At 35.8% G+C, this 16896-nt stretch overlaps 1 protein-coding gene across 6 annotated transcripts in view; it reads right to left on the bottom strand.

The window, feature by feature from the left end:
• Positions 1-16896, bottom strand: part of ttll5 (tubulin tyrosine ligase-like family, member 5) — a 51945-nt gene that overhangs the window by 19739 nt on the left and 15310 nt on the right. For 3 of the 6 annotated variants that reach the window (XM_041275937.1, XM_041275941.1, XM_041275939.1), the window contains exons 15-29: positions 15022-15113; positions 11998-12099; positions 9432-9523; positions 8608-8670; positions 8371-8403; positions 7819-7976; positions 7092-7407; positions 6493-6613; positions 6158-6304; positions 5815-5909; positions 5444-5586; positions 4416-4832; positions 3985-4172; positions 1669-1796; positions 1172-1198 (exon numbers count right to left, since the gene is read on the bottom strand). In XM_041275937.1, coding sequence (XP_041131871.1) covers positions 1172-1198; positions 1669-1796; positions 3985-4172; positions 4416-4832; positions 5444-5586; positions 5815-5909; positions 6158-6304; positions 6493-6613; positions 7092-7407; positions 7819-7976; positions 8371-8403; positions 8608-8670; positions 9432-9523; positions 11998-12099; positions 15022-15113 — 2122 coding nt within the window. The remainder of the gene's footprint in view (positions 1-1171; positions 1199-1668; positions 1797-3984; positions 4173-4415; positions 4833-5443; positions 5587-5814; positions 5910-6157; positions 6305-6492; positions 6614-7091; positions 7408-7818; positions 7977-8370; positions 8404-8607; positions 8671-9431; positions 9524-11997; positions 12100-15021; positions 15114-16896) is intronic. The other 3 variants (XM_041275940.1, XM_041275942.1, XM_041275938.1) reach the window with 2 other exon arrangements.

The raw sequence follows: 16896 nt of genomic DNA, 5'->3' as shown, positions 1-16896 counted from the left end.
TGCAAGTGGAAAAAAAAGAAAGGACGTTTTAAACAAGAAGGAAAAATACATACATACATACATACATACATACATACACACATATATATATATATATATATATATATATATATATATATATATATATATATATATATATATATATATATATATATATATAGATATATATATAGATAGATAGATAAGATATATATATATATATATATATATATATATATATATAGATATATAGATATATATAGATATATATATCAAGTGTTTTTCTTCTATCATATAATTTTGTTTTTTAAAACATCAATTTCCTGGCAGAGCAAGTTTAAGACAGGTTTTGAGCATCTCTGTCAGACTTGGTGGAAGGCAGACCGGAGAATGCTGGGAATGCTGGTGCAGCTTGGCAGGGCATTGAACACAGAACTAGGAGGTGTGATTGGCAGCCCTTGGAGGAGTTCCATGGCTTGCACAGTGCCTTCGTCACCCTGTTCCCAGAGGACAGAAGGAAACCGTTTACTGTCACAATACTGTGGAATTTATGTTTTAGGCTATTATAAATTCAAGATTTTGAATGCTTCTTTACTGTGGTGCTGCACTGCCAGTTTTGACTGCCGTTGGTGTTGTTATGCAAAGTTATTCCAAAGCTGCACCAAACCACCATGTTTACCATGTATCAGCAAATATCTGGAAGCAGACATAGATGTATCATCGATGCAAATCAATACTGGTCCCAAGTTGACATGGACTAAATCCATGTAAGAGCACACTACACAAGCAGACAATCTGCATTTCTATAGTTGCTGAACTACACACTCAAATGAAAACTTGTAGTTTTCTTTTAATACCTTCACCGTTCTCCTCAAAAGAGCTTTTTGCCAACTAGTTGTAGTGGGGCAATATAGGGTTAATATACTTCGACCATTCATTTACTCTCAGGGAGATGGAACATATTTGTTAACATGTAATATTTGCTGACAATTTAATATTTGCCAAATATTTTTAAAGTACAGCTCAAGACTAACTTCCTCTTATTATTTTTTTAGACAAAATGTACAATTACAAAAGTTGTTTTTGTCTGTGGTTATGGGGTGAAATCAAGTTTATTCTGGGTGGAGCAAGGGCATTTAAGCGAGTCAGATACCTTTCCTACAACATAAATGAATGTTTGAATTAAACTTACCTAATTGGAAATCCCTGGTAAGTGTAACTGGAATACACATGAATAAATAATTAAAATAAGCTAATTTAGATAACATGGTAAAGCTATATGAGCCAGTACACCTGTTCTGGTTTTATTTAAACTAAGCAATGACTACATTGGCCATGCTCCAAGGCTTTTATCATGGTATCGCTCTATGTAAACCTGAGATATATGGATTTCCACTAAAAGGAGTGGTAATAGGAATTCATTTTTAACATTCCGGTGTTGATAATACGGCACCAGTCAGAGCCAAGTACACAAATGATACAAGGATTCTCTGTGTATCGATAACCATTATAGCATAAGTGTACAGTAAAATAGAAGTACACTCTTTGGAAAATCTGTAGCCAAAAAGATGTCCTTCTCTCGGATGCGAGTTATTCTTTCTGTGGAGCAATTTACAGCTATATTTTTCTAACAAGGTTTTATGACAAACTAAGCCAAAGCACTATACATTTACAAAGGGTTTTCCTTACCTTAGACCGTTGGCCAGTCTAGCATCTGAATGTACGGCTCTTAGAGGCCCAGTTGCTACACCAATTGGCCGATATGCAGGACTAAATCCTCGGTTTACAGCTCCATTTGCCAGGTTAAGATTGCTCAACTGTGAAAAAAATACATAAAAAACTAATCAAATTCATGCCCCGGTTGTTTCATATATGAGGTAAAACACTAATTAGACAAACTGTTTTTCTACTTAGTTTATTAGTTTTACATCCTGATTTATGTTGCAGTGTTTGATGTAATTGTTGATTTAGTTATTTTAATGAAAAAATGCGATTCAGTTAATTTTCTTTTAATTTTTTTTTTTTTTGCTGTCCAGACCAAATTAAGAGTGATTTTCCTCTTCTATATGCCAACTTGTGTGGTAGCAATCAAAACCAACTTCCAGTCAAACATGTGAGAACACAGTGGGGACTCGTCTCCATTTGTGTACAGTACACAGGTGGTCTTTCCATTCAAGAACGTTATTCTGCTTGATTTGCTTACAAAAAGAAGAGGGCAATTAGCAGTGTTGCATAGCATCATCTGTTTGGTACTTTGATGGCAGATGCAGTAAATAAATAAATAAAATATGACTTAAGAAGGTTACGTTAAAAAACACCCTAGCAGGTGACATTGGAGACTGGAATTTAATGGGAACAAAAAAAACAAACAAAAAAAAAAAAAGCAGCCTTTAAGGGAGTCATGCTTAACAACAATTTCGTTTAAAATTATATTTTTTTTTTTCTGTAGACCCACGTCAATAGTGTCCTCTTAGAAACTAGAGCAATGTTTCACACATCTATATAAAACCATAATTACCAGATGTTACAAATTACTCTTGGTTTAAAGTTGTGGATTTTTTTTTCCTGACACAATTCTGTTTATTTTTTGAACAGCTTTCTGATTGTGGGCAGGTAAGCAAATAGTTTACAAGGTTTTAATGTGGGGTAAGGGACATTTCACACATTCCTCTGAGGAAGGGGTTTAAATCACACTGAATATAGGCCTGACATTACCACAACATATTTATCAAGGTTTATTTTTAACCCCTTATACCTTTTCACAATTTACTCTGTTGGTAATACAACAGAATGACATTTACGCAATGATTACATTTTTTATTATTATTATTTTTTTTTTTTCTAATAAAAGTGACCGAAACCTTGAAATGGCATCTGTTATTCAATTTCATGGCACATCAAAAGAAATCTGTACATAAAAAGTATCCTTTTTACATTCCCCATACACAATTTCAAAAGTAATAATGCTGAACGGTATAAATATCACTCTGATGACAGCACGTCTCATTCTTTGTGCAAGTACAAGGAAATAGCTATCATAAAAAGATTAGACTGGATGAACTATGATTGTTTTACGAAACTGAGAAAATAAAAAGAAATCGAATACATACACACACACACACACACTTTTACTATTATTATAATTCACCTTTTTTGTAAACTCCTTCAGTGAGATTTTTTTTTTTTTTTTTTTTTTTTAACCTAGGAACAATAATTATGCTAGTTAAGTAAGTAAATAAATAAATAAATAAATAGTTGTATTTGTACAACTCTCTAAATTCAAATTTCCACATATGTGTAACTACCAACCCACCAAAACTAATTTTTATGAAGAATTCATAATTTTGTTATTTAATTTTGTGTGGTCCAGTAACATCTCAACTAAACTCAGTTGGATAATTGGAGGGATTCTTACAGATAGAATCTCCCATAGTCATTTGGATTCTGTGCCAAGTCTCTGCATTCTTCCATTTATACGCATCAATTACCACAAACATCTTACTGCCTGTTAAATATCAACACAAAGAACGCTCCCACAGTGAATCTGATAATGAGACCTCACACAGTGCTTCACCTTTTAAAGATGCAGCGCCCCCTCCATATAAAAAGCTGTTAGGTAAGTAGTTTAAAAGTCACAGCAGCATAATGGAAATGCTAAAATGTTGCATTTACCAACATAGGCCATCTGATTCCTCATCCACCTTCTAAAAAATGCTTTAGAGCTTGTCATTTATAAATCAATGACTGGATAAGAGGGGCTTCACCACCCATTTTCCAATCACATTCGGAGATGGGTACAAGTACAAGTCTAATGCAAAGCAAATACATATAAACAAGACAACTAGAAACAACATGGGAGCTCCCTAGTTCCATAAGAATTACACAGAATGAAACATTTGCTAACCAATGACAGAAGCCCGTTTTGAAGTTTAGTTACAAATTACAAAAAATGATATACTGAATTGAAAAATGTGCTAGATCTACATAGTTTCTAAATCTACTCACATGCTGTGTCAGGAGACTGATGTGACTGGATGCAGAGTACTGCCTGGCAGCCTGTTTCTCTGCCAGTCTCTGAAGCGCTGTTGCAATGGCTTCTTGGTTGGTGTCACACTGGGAGGAAAGGTTATCTCCATCCTTATACACCCCAGCGGAGACAGCTTGAGACTTTCCAGGGCTGCTCTGTAAAGAAACTGACAGCAAGAAAGATACAGACATGTCACCTTTAACAATAACTTTTAATATCTGTTTTGTTTTTTTTAATTCAAAATTTTGCTTCCACTATAGCAAGATGATGTTAAGAGGAGTATTGTTGAACTATGTTTAAAGTGTTCTCCTGTTACCTTTAAAAAGTTAAGCCTATAGAAGTAAAGGGGAGTTGTTTAATATTTAAACATTACCATAATTGTAAATATTCACCAATACACCATGCCTACCATGCCTAGCCGAGGTTGACTGGGAGAGTTTTTGGCTGTAAATCTGCATTGCGCTTGGTAAAGAAGAAACTTTCTCTTGAGTACAGTAACTGCTCGACCTGCAGCGAGGTAGAACCTCCTTGCTTGGGCCATGGTGGGATATAGCAGTGGCTGACGAAGTTCTGGAGGACAGCTGAGAAGGGTTGGAGCTGAGGAATGCTGCTGGTGCCATGTGTATAGCCTGGGTAGACAGAGGCACTGATGGAGGAGGAGGAGGAGGAGGAGGAGGAGGAGGCTGGATATCAATCTGGCTGCAGTCTAAGGCCTCTGATCTGCAATGATGCAAGGCAGAGCTCTTCTGCTGTGAAGAACTACGGGCAGGAATAGGTGCAGAAGATTCTGAGGCACTTGATTCCTCTTCCTTTGACACTGTTACAGCTGTTAAAGAAAGTCACTGTTTTTATTACACAACAAATACGTAAAACCTGAAAAGAAGTCAATAGGTACACAAGCTTACATCACTGTCTAACAAGCCAAAATACAGTGTCTTAAAAATAAACAGTTTTGACCTCTCTGTACTTGAACGCTATAGTTCCTATTCAAAACGAAATGTAAAAACAACTTAAGATCACTCAGTTTAATAGTATCAGTAACAGTAACAGATGTTGCTGGCTCAGGGGTAGTGCACTTGCCTTTAAGCCAAGAGGTCTCTTTGTTTTAATGCTGACTGGGAGTATCCTGGAACAATTCCATCTACCCACATCCAAGAGTGTGGGGGTGCACTTCAAATAAAGACGCAGTCAAACAGGGTTACCTACCCTGAATGCCCTGGCCGATTTCCATCAGAACAGACCTAAGAGTTTCTTCAGCAGCCAGTCAGTAATACAATGCCTTTCTAATGCCGTTGTAAACAGTCTTCATAGCTATTACTCAACAGCCAACGTTTTAGTTGCTGCTAAACTAGAAATATATATAGTCAAAAGTTTCCTTCTAAAGGATCAAGGTACATTAAATGACATATAAATGGCCATTTACTGGAAGGTACCCACCCTTCTGGCTCTGATTATTAGCTTGCTCTCCAGAGCCTTCACTGGTGCCAGGTTTGGCACTTTTGCATCCCGTCCCCAAGAAAACACTAGCAGATTTGTTTTTGTGTGTGTAGTAGGTTAAAACTTCTTCTAGATCACTCTCACTAAAATGGAAAAAAAGAATCATTTTATTCATAAAACAAACAAAAAAAAAAAGTAGAGAAAAACAATGTTCATTTGGCAAGTTATAAAAACAGCTTGTAATATGAGAATTGTGTTTTCCCATTTTTGGACTCTTGCAGTGGGTTAATGCCTTGTTACTAGGTAAAGAGTTCCTGTATATCACACTCTAATTGCCTTATTACTAAAGTAAAAGGGATTTTATTCCTGACCTGGCTTCAGTGACAAAGTCCTGGAATAGGTCAGGGTTCACACATTGTTCATTCTCCTTTAGTTTTTCTATTTTCTTCACCATCTGCTCTGTTTCCTGAACATAAAAAAAAAATTAAAATATTAAAAAATAAAAGTTATTTCTAACATTTTTTTTTTTTTTGCCATTGTTGAATTTCTGCAGTATTTACTAAAATCCTATTTTTTAAATATAAAAAACAACATCAACTGTTTAACCCTTAAGAAAATAATCAAATAATAACTATAATAAAATTAGCAAATGGCTGGAGTTAATTTGTATTTACAAGATAAAGTGTAGTTTGTTCAGCAGCATATATGGTTTACCTTGTTGTAGCAGTGGATAAACTCTCCAAGCTGGTGAGAGAGGATGCGTCGTCTATCAGAGAGGGGGAGCTGTCGGCTTGGCAAGACCATTTGCAGAGCCTGCTGGAGATTACTGGCTGCTCGCTTAAGGAAACGAATTACCAACTCCTAGGAAAAAAAAGTATTGCAAAAAATAACAATCATCACCTATGGTAGGAAAGTATACACTACAACAAATCAGGAAATTATATTAAAATCAAAAGGCATCAAATTCTAAAGTTAAAAGGTAGATTTGTTTTACTGCAATGGATTCTTTACTACTAGTGTATCTGAAATACTAGAAGTTATACGTTTACCATTTGTTCATCTTCTCTTTCTGCCATGGCTGAACTGTCACCCTGCGCACTACATTCTGTAAGAAGTCGTTTCTGAACTCGGTAGAGGTATGACGAAAATGCCATACGAGCTTGCACCTTACTGCAGAAGGAAATAAATGTGTGAATAACACTATTACATTCATCCTAGCAACAACAACTGTTCTACAGACAACATATTAAAAGGAATTCAACCCACACCATTATGAATACAATATATTAAAACGTTTACCTACAAAATAAATAAATAAATAAATGAAAATAAATGTTTGTGATGCTTTATACAATGTCAAGCTCAATGGTGTATAAAAATGCATTGTTTTCATGTCTTAAAATTAATAGTTGTTGCCAGTACACGACTAAAAATTCTGTCAAAGACAGACAAGGATATTCTGTACAGTAATTGTTCAGGTGCCACAATTATTGGCATGTTGAAAGGAATTTCTACAAACTCAGACATGTTCACACACTTCAAATTAGCATTGCAATGCAAAACATTCTTTATATCCATAGTAAATTGGAGTCTTTATTATTGCTCAAGTATAAAAGACTCTTTGTAAATAACAATGTTTTATACTGACCTGAGGTTCTGCCCTTGCTGAAGAATCTGAAGGAGGTTCACTTTTGTCTTGTTTGGATGTTCATGTTTCGATGTCTTGCCTTTGGTTTTTTGCTCAGTGTTTATTGGAGTGGTCTCCTTGAAAGCCAAGTCATTAGATGCAGGTGGTTCTGCTAGTTTTTCTTTATGGTCTTTGAGTTGTTGCTTAGTACCCTCTGTTTCCACCTCTACCACCACCTCCTCCTCCTCCTCCTCTTCATCCTCCTCCTCTTCAGAGCCTTCCTCTTCCTCACTCTCAGTACTCCCCTGTTTAGGGACTCTGGTCCCTTTAGTACTTCCTAAAAGGAATTTTAAGGTAAAACAAAAGCAGACAAACATGTCGACTAGTGAGGAAATGTAATGATATGCAACAGAAAATATGCAAAATGAATACTTTAAATGACTAGTTTCACAGATTTTTACAATCCAAGATAAGAGCTGATAAGGTTCAGTAAAAACAACCATCAATATAATATGCTTCAGTAAATTCTGACATTTGAAGTGTAATTAAAAGGTTATATTTTTTTTTTTTTTTTTTTTTTTTTTTTTTTTTTTTTAAACAGAACTGTTAAATAAATAAAACGCCACTTTCAAAAGGAAAGAAAAATAAAGTAGAAAAGTTTGGAAATGAATCTGGATTTGTTCCATGCCAAGCAAGACTTGGACGTTGATGCTTTTATCTGAAGGTTAAATCCATTTTATAGTCCTACCTGATTTTTTTCCAAGTCTTGACCTGAATGCAATGCGATGTCTTCTCCTCTTACGTGCCTCCAGTGACATGAGTTTCCGTTCATACTGTACCACATGCTGTTCAGTTTCCACATGAAACAAACTCATTCCCAGCGCAGCTTGTCCATTCAAAGCATTCCTAAATAAAAATGTAATTGTTTGATACAGTTTGCATATACTGCATCTTCAGTAGGGTTGCCACATTATCCATGTTTTTGTACCACTAAACAAAATTGTATCACTTCAAATTAAAAGCATTGAGCGTGGCAGAGCACAAAAATACAATATAGGATTCATGTCACTACCAACAAGAAGTATGGTTTCTCTAATATGCTTCTCTAGTGAAAGCGAGTAGTGTTTTAAAACCACCTTGGACACATTACTACACACTGTATTCCAGCTGTGCTTCCAGACAGAGCAAACTGGCAGTAAAAACATTTTCAAAACATGCATTTGGACACAAGGCGAAATATAAACACTATCACTATTACCTATAATACTGTATCATATGTACTGTAGGCCTGTAAACTTACCGTGTCTTTGTTGATGCTGCTGGTCTTGCAGATCTGTGGCAAATCAAAATAAAAATGTTCAGTATCAATGGCACCAATTATTTGTGGAACATCAGGTATGCTTAACAAATGTCATCTTGGTGTTTTTGTTAGAATACGTGGTTAAGGGAAGCCAATAGTTGTATGCTAATTCATTCGCTCTACAAAGCAAGTTAATAAGGTTGGAACAAAATCACATCAGATATCTAGGATACTCACTTTTCTGGAAACAGTCTTGTGGCCAACATGTAGTTCATCGATGTTTTATGCTCCAGATAACCTCTTTATAAAGAAAACATAAATGCACCTATGCAAATGCAACTTTTTTTTTTTTTTAAATAAACTAAATTCTCAAAAACAGTAAAAGAAATAGTTGTGTCTTTTAAGCCTGGGAAATTTAAACCTACACTGTGTGCTAATAATGTTTCTTATGCTGTGTGATCATATTGCATTGACTTTTTCCTTTTCCAGGCATCCAAGCTTTGCCAATAAAAATTATTTGCTGCACATTTCCAGTGTGTCCGATGCCAATTGTGCTACGCCACCTCATTTATGGTGGCAGCAGCAGCAGCACACAGCACAGTTTACAAGTAATGGTTTCTTAACACATTACTGAGTAATAAATAATAACCACAAACAAAACTTTCAAATATATCCTGACAGCAGCAATGTTAAAGGCACTGTAAACAAGGAAGCTATGAAGCAGCAACTTGTTTGTAACAAAGCTAATGAAGTTTTAACTGCGTGTGACTAGTTTTTTTTTTTTTTTCATTGTGCTGTTCTTCAGATCACTTTCACTCACAGCCATTTAACACATACTGTACCAGGCGTGATGTTTGTTTGCACAAGTACAAAGTACATATTAATGTTATAAAACTAGCAAGAAACAAAATAAAACTTTAACTTACTTCTACCGGAACCTAAGCTGTTTGCATGTATGTAATTTTATATTTTCTCTCTGTGCAAAAACTTGGTAAATGGTGCTAACCTAAATTAACCTTATCACACCAGATTTTCCTAATGAAAAACACAATTACTCTTACCCATAGAGCTCCCAGGTTTCTGCTGTTGGGAATATTCGGATAAATCCCCCTCGCCTCTCATGTTCCTCCTTTACACGTTGTAGAACCTTGAGCTGAGCAAGTACCAAAATATCAGAAAACAAAAAGTATAGTTTCTCTTCTGTTAAAAAAAGTACATTTAAGTAATTGTGCATCTAGGTAACAAAACAGACTGTTTTGTAAGAAAGAGTGAAGCATTGCTTTCATGCAAGTACTACGATTTCTATAATGTTTGAGGTTTACAACCTCAAAAGTAAAACAGCATGTGTATGACATGTACAACCTCAAGAGTCATATTTTTTATATATTCCTAACATCACAATCAAAAATAAGTTTACCTAGCATAATTAAAAATATTTTACATCAATTTGTTATTGATATTTTACGATTGTGTGTGCCGACAGAACCCTTTGAAGTATTAACTGGAAGATGATAGGTTATTATCAGAACCCTGGTTTGCTGAAACAGAAATGTAACCATTGCTGAATGGGTATTTACCTCCTAAAGACCTGAATCCTGAAAATTGTATACCAAAGCTGCTCAGCAAACCTATCACAGCAAAAAAAGTAAATACATTAGGAAAGATAACCACATAATAGGCCTAATATTTATTGTACAAAACAAATGCTGAATAAGATGTCTGTGTTATAAAATGCCAGTGCAGCTTTTCTTCAGTACAGATACTGTATCAAAAGGGAGAGACAGAAACGGAAGTTAGACTGAGAAGTTATTTATAGTTTGAACACCAGTACCGTTTACTGTAGAAATATTGCATGAATCACTAGTACAGGGAACTGGGGGACATGCTGTAGAGAAAGCCATTAGACAGTGATGGGACACTGTCAATAGGCGGTCGCGGTTCAACGTGGGCTGAAAAACCCTGCTGTTGAACCAGGCCTGCAGAGGGCACTGCCATCTTATAGAGTGACCGGCATGGACCCAGAGTCCAAGAACACTCCTAGATAGGAGACTGTCCGGGAAGGCGTGAACTGGCTCTTCGAATGATTCACCGTAAGACCCAACAGTTGAATGTGGCCCGTTCTGTGTGGGCCTCTGCCTGTGCTGGAGACTGGGCACAAATTAGCCAGTCATGCAGAAAATTGAGTACTCAGGTGCCTTTGATTCTCAATGGGGCAAAGATAGCTTCCATGCACTTCAAGGCGACACAGGGAGCTAGGAAGAGGCCAAATGGCAAGATATGGAGCTTGTACTCGTTCTCTGAAAGGTACTTCCTGTGCTCTGGTTTTATGGGGATGTAGAAATAGGTGACTTTGAGGTCCACCATGGTGAACCAGTCACCTGGCCTGATTGACTGCAACAGCTGTTGCATTGTTAACATTTTGAACCTCCTTCCGCTCAGACAGAGGTTGACATGTCTGAGGTCGAGGATCAGTCTGAGTCCACTGTCCTGCTTGGGCACTAGGAAGCACCTGGAGTAGAACCCTCTCTCCAACTGGAGGGGGTGTATCCTGCAAATAGCTTGTTTTTGCAGCAGGGCTGCTACCTCCTGAGACACCACAGCGGTGACTGCTTAGTCTGTGGCTTGGCATGTGGCTTCTGTCTCTGCACAGGGCAATGGAACCTATTAAAGCCTTGTGGCTAGCAGCCGTGGGCCGGTTCAGACTTTAGCACCGGGTTGGTTCGGTACCGGTTCAGTGGATTTAGCACCATGTCATTACTGGTACAGGTGCGGTAACCTCGGCCCTGGTTCAGTAACGGGTCAGCAGCACAGGGATGCCAACTTGTAAAAGCCACTGGCAAAACCACTCAGTCAGTACAACACACGAGGCTGAGGGAAGCCTGCTTGTTAGAATGGTAACAGCCTTCACAACGGTGATGCTAAAAAGCTGTCACCAAAACAGCATCAAGATACTGTGATTGAATTGCAAGCAACAACAATAACCGAAGCGAGGATCTCGGTCCTGCGCAGTGCTGCCGAGTACAGCAGCTGATCTTAGCACCATGTTGCAGACAGGCCTGCGAGCAGTATCTGTATAAAACATCTCGTATAGTGCTAAAAAGCAAAAAACAAGAAATACAATAAGCTCCAGCGTGAGCTATGCAGCCTGGAGGGAAAATACAAAGTCACCAGACTTATGCTGCAGGATCCCTGGGAAGAAGCGACTCGAGCTGCTGGCTTCACACGGGATAGAAGGCTGCAGCGGGACATATCAAGCAACAGGCTGTAGTGCACACAATATTACAGAGATTAGTTTAAATATAATTTGTGTAAAAACACAATAGAGAGATAGAGAGATAAAAGCAGCAATGTACTTCTCTGAACAAGGCTCTCCAATCAGGTCAGTCTTGAAAGTAGAAATGCCGTTGAGAGCGCAGTCCTTTTGTGACCTGGGGGCATGCCAGGACAGCATCACAGACTCACCGAGCAGCTTTGGTATAAAATTTTCATGTTTGGGGTCTTTAGGAGGTAAATACCCATTCATTAATGGTTACATTACATACTTGAAAGGGAAGAGGGTAATAGGAGAAGTTTCTTGGTTTCATTAGTTATATATTTAAAACAGGCACTGCCATGAAGTGTATTTACCTCCTCTGTAGTCAGTCCAAGAGTGCTCCCCCCTTGTTTTCCAGTCAGTTTCTCCTTCGGCTCACTGTTATCTGCATCACTGGCCGACATAGGACGCTGACGCTGCAATTTTAAAACACACGTTCTTTTAACATGGGAAAGTTACTATTATCCTTCTGAAATGAAATATTTTGCAATACAAAATACATTATCTGAAAATAGAGACCCACAGACTTGCACCCATTTACAGCAGTTCAGCAAAAGCACTTTAGTTCTAAATGGTACACCGCACAAACAGAATTTATCACCACATAGGTGTTCATTGCGCTTTGCATTCAGGCCAATAAAGCAGGTTTTGTAAGCAGCAATTTAGCAATATGAAGCAATAATTAATCTGTGAATGAATTATCACTTATTTGTTTTTCTTTGAGAAATTGTGCCTTTTTCCCCCCAAAAAAGGTGCTGGGTTGGCAGCTATGAAGACAGAAGTTCATTCTTTAACACAGAATACAAACTACTATAGAAATATGGGAGTACTTCATTCTACATATCCAATCCTTGACTTTTGAGACTACCTGCAAAGGTAGCCAATATTGCCCAGTCATGTGGTGGCATTTGTGACATTATAGACTAGAGACGAGAAAGGCATGTGCATTAGCCAAATGAGCTGCAAAGCACCGATTCTTTTCTGCAAATCATTCCAAATGAACTGAAAAAAACTTCCTTACCCATGATTAAATAATTGGAAGCAATCAACGCACACCAACATTGATCAGCAGTAAGAAAGAAAAAAAAATGGTTATGCTGCTTTCTTTTTTTTCTTTAAAGCATAAAATTACCAGTTTAGTATTTGCAGTACAAGGCAGTGCAGATAACAGTCGATACAACAAAAGGTACAGACATAAACTGCATGAAGACAAGACATCAAAGTACACGGAACATTTAATCATACTAAGTGTGTTGTTACTGCAACTAATATATATACACACTGTATATGTAGTCCACAGTAAACATAAATGGATCATAGATCCATCAAGGGACATTGAAACCTGTAAAAACACACATAAAATATGCAACGATATTGGAAAAGATAACAGTGAAATCACAAATAAAGAAAATAAATATTCAGTCTTAAATTCCATGATGCAAGAATAGCAACCTTATATATGGTATATTTTGCATAAAATGTAATAAAATATGTAGAAAGGACAGGTACATCATTATATAAAAGAATACAGAACTACGTAGAAAATATAAGATGAATTAATGAATCAATAGTTCAGTACTTCATAAGGAACAGACACACCATATATCACTTAAAGTTTGTGGTTTTAGAAAAAATGTAAATTAGATAATGTACACCACAGAAGAATAGATAAATAGATAGATAAATGGATAAACAGACTAGATACCATGATTCCTGAAGGTTTAATTAGAAAGGAACAGTAGATCGTTACATCATTAGCCATACAATGAATGCTATAAAAAAAACGTTAAACTTGAGAAACAAACATGTGGTTACCACGGCATCAAAAGCCTATAAATACCTTCAATGTTCATTTTCAAATACACATTCCCTTGACAAAAATACGTTAAACATACTGAAACGTTGGTAAGTTGGGAGACTCGTTTTTTTATGAAATAATATAATATATATATATAATAATCATATATATATATATATATATATATATATAATATATATATATATATATTTACTAGTCCTAACAAGTCAAATTCGTTATTACGTTATTGGGTTTCTTTACTTTGCTGTGGCCCCATCAAGCAATGTGCCCAGTAAAAACATTAGTCATTCAAAATAGTTAAATAATATTTCAGAGAGAACATTGCTGGCAAGATGATGTCACTGAATATAATTGCATTAGTAGATGTTTTCAGTGAGTACCATTTTCCATAAGCTTGGCTCAGCTATAAAGACTCAAACCATCCAACTATGTATAAATCTTCATTAATACCACTATCAACAATCAAAATGTAAAACAATATTGCAGTTTCCTAATAAAATATTTTTATATGATTTGATAAACATGAAGAAATAAAGTATATTGCTTATTTTAAAATGTGCCATAAACTCTGAATTAGCAATATAATTTTCTAATTTCAATATGTATAAAGAATTAAACTCTTCATTAAAAACACAAATCTGGACATATCAACTGTAAATGCTGGTACATATTGGAAATCTGTTAATATTGCTAATTCAGAGTTCATGTTATACAAACCCTTTAAGCAGCACCATGCACTTTGCAGAATATCTAACTTGAACAGGTTTAAATTAACATATTTTGTAGTTCATTAATCATTTTTGTCATAAAAGGAATGCTACTGTCATTTTGCATATAGTACATATTTTTGTCTTTCTAAGAATATCGAAGCATCTTCTTGTTGTGGCAAAATATCCATGCAAATAAATCTGGACAAAGAGAAGGTATTTTTTTTGCTGAAAAAAAGATGGCTTGCAGTATAGATCTAATAGCAGTACATGTTGAACATAATCCTAAGCCATGGATACATCTAATGTAGGGCCAAGAAACAGCTGACATCTATTGCTGAATTGACATTGATGAAACAAAGGCTAAGTAAACACACCAGATCTCTGAACTATATAAAATTACAAAGAAATGCCTGTGAACTCATGAAGAGTTTCCAGTTCTAATTCAATAAGAAAGGAGTGCTTTGATACAGAGTATTGGTAACCGTAAACCGCCATGTGTTATTATGAGCAAAAAATACGATGCATCATGTAATGTGCTGGTTTACTTTTTAACCCTTTTGAGTCTGGTTTTTGAAGATTTTATTAAAACTATTATTTTATTTACATGTAATTAATAAGATAACTTAACAGAAAGAGATATTAAATGCAAATTATAACCCTTAAAAAAACTATTAAAGACTAGAGCCTACATTTTCCCCTATTGGCAAATCACAGACAAATTGCCCCATCCATAGTAAATGTATTACATGAGCAACTTTCCCACAGTGGGAAATTAAGCCTTAGGAGCACATCCTGGTTGCTCTGCTTACCTGGGCTTTCAAGGCTTGATATCTTGAACTCGGATCAAAGTGAATTCTTCCTTGTCTGCTCTGTCTTTGCAATGGGTCTTGACAAACAAAGCCTGATGGTAAAAATACAATATTGTAGTTAGAATTATTTATTTATTTTAAACCGTGCTATATTTTTACCAAAAAAAATTGAGAGGAAGTGGAAATTGTTTGTATGTGGTTATCTGGCTATCTGATGTCTTGTGTACCAAAAACCTCCTATTTCCGAGTACAACATTATATCCAACTGACTTGAAAAATAGTCGTCTTTTTTCTATAGTCATATAAATTACTAAATATAATAGCTACACATATAAATGCAAGTAATACAATAACCCAAACCAGCTACTGTTCTCGTACCACATCAAACCTCACCTTGGACAGCTTTCTGGTGCACATTATGTGTGTAAAAATAAACCTTCTACAAATGTGCATTACATCTGAATGACAGCTACACATAAAAACACAAATTAATAACATGATACTGCCACTATTTATAGAACTGGGATTTGGAGCAAATGTTATCATTTGTTTGTGAATAATAGATTAAGTATGTTTTACATGTCACTGCTCATTTTGTATCCAATGACATGACAATGTCATCCAATGACAATGACTAATGCATCCTTAAAGATAACGAAAAATGTACGGTTCAGTTTTAGTGACCTCTTGGATGTGAATTCAACCCATATGCACAGTATGAAAAGCGTTGTAGTGTTCTTCTAATGTAACTGCTGAAAGCAAGAAACACAGAAAAAAACAAAAATCAGTAGCAGTGCTTTCTGCAGCACCTGCAAATAGAATCCTCAAAAGTAAAGGAGACCAACCCATTAGATTTGATACTGTAGTAGCAGGCAGGCGATTCTTTACTTTTAGGGTAGGATTCTCAATAATCTAGATTTCAGTTGAAAACCAAAACCAAGATAATGTACTGCCGTCTAGTCAATTTGCTTATGAACTTGGTATCATGCTTGTGTCTGGGGCTGGGTAAAGTGATTCAGTAAAATTTAGTGTCTGCTGAGAATTTTATTATTTGAGCTGTCTTGAAAAAGCTATTTATGCCTTTGGTTTTTTAATGTTGTTATCCCATTGCAGTATTTTTTTATACTAGCCTCAAGAGACAATTTGTAATAAGTGCTGCACGAGTTTAAAAGCAAAACAATTGCCACTGTCTCCACTGTGCAAACCACCAGTCAATTAGTGGCTTCAGCTAAGAGTGAGATTTTTTGCATTGCATTTTTTTTTTTTTTTTTTGCTAGCAAGATTTAATGAAAGGGAAACACCCTATTTAAAAATAAATAATGTGTAACCTGCTACAAGCGAAATCCTCTGGATTGAAGAAGGTACATATAAAAGGGCCAAGGCTCTCCTGTGTTAATGATAAAATGTCAGTATCCTTCAGTTTTATGCAATTATTTCGACAGCTGTACAATAGAAACTTTTTTCAGGGGCAAGGACCGTGTGTAATACTTTGCATCACATCTTTGGAGTTCAAGAAAAATTCTATATTACTATTAGTAATTATTCTATATATATTCTATATACTATTCTATATATAATTAGAACTGGTCCTCACTTCTTATTGTGCTTTTGTTTTGTTTAACTGAAAGTACCTTGTGCTACTCCTAGTGTTGGGACGATTTACAATAATTCAGTAATATCATATTGAATAGAAGTCACGATAAAAAATGTGCATTATAAAAATAATTATGAATGTATTCATTATGGTGAATTTTGTATGTTATTTTTAGTTTAACTATTCCACAAGTAATTCCAAGTATTCCCTCTGTTCTATTAATATTGAATTCATATGTCTTGTAGCATATTAGAGCAGCTGCCCTCCCAAAAGATTGTGAA

Source organism: Polyodon spathula, chromosome 17 (assembly GCF_017654505.1).
Source record: "Polyodon spathula isolate WHYD16114869_AA chromosome 17, ASM1765450v1, whole genome shotgun sequence".
In the NCBI taxonomy this organism is placed as follows: Eukaryota; Metazoa; Chordata; class Actinopteri; order Acipenseriformes; family Polyodontidae; genus Polyodon; species Polyodon spathula.
This window is presented reverse-complemented; position numbering and strand designations above follow the sequence as displayed.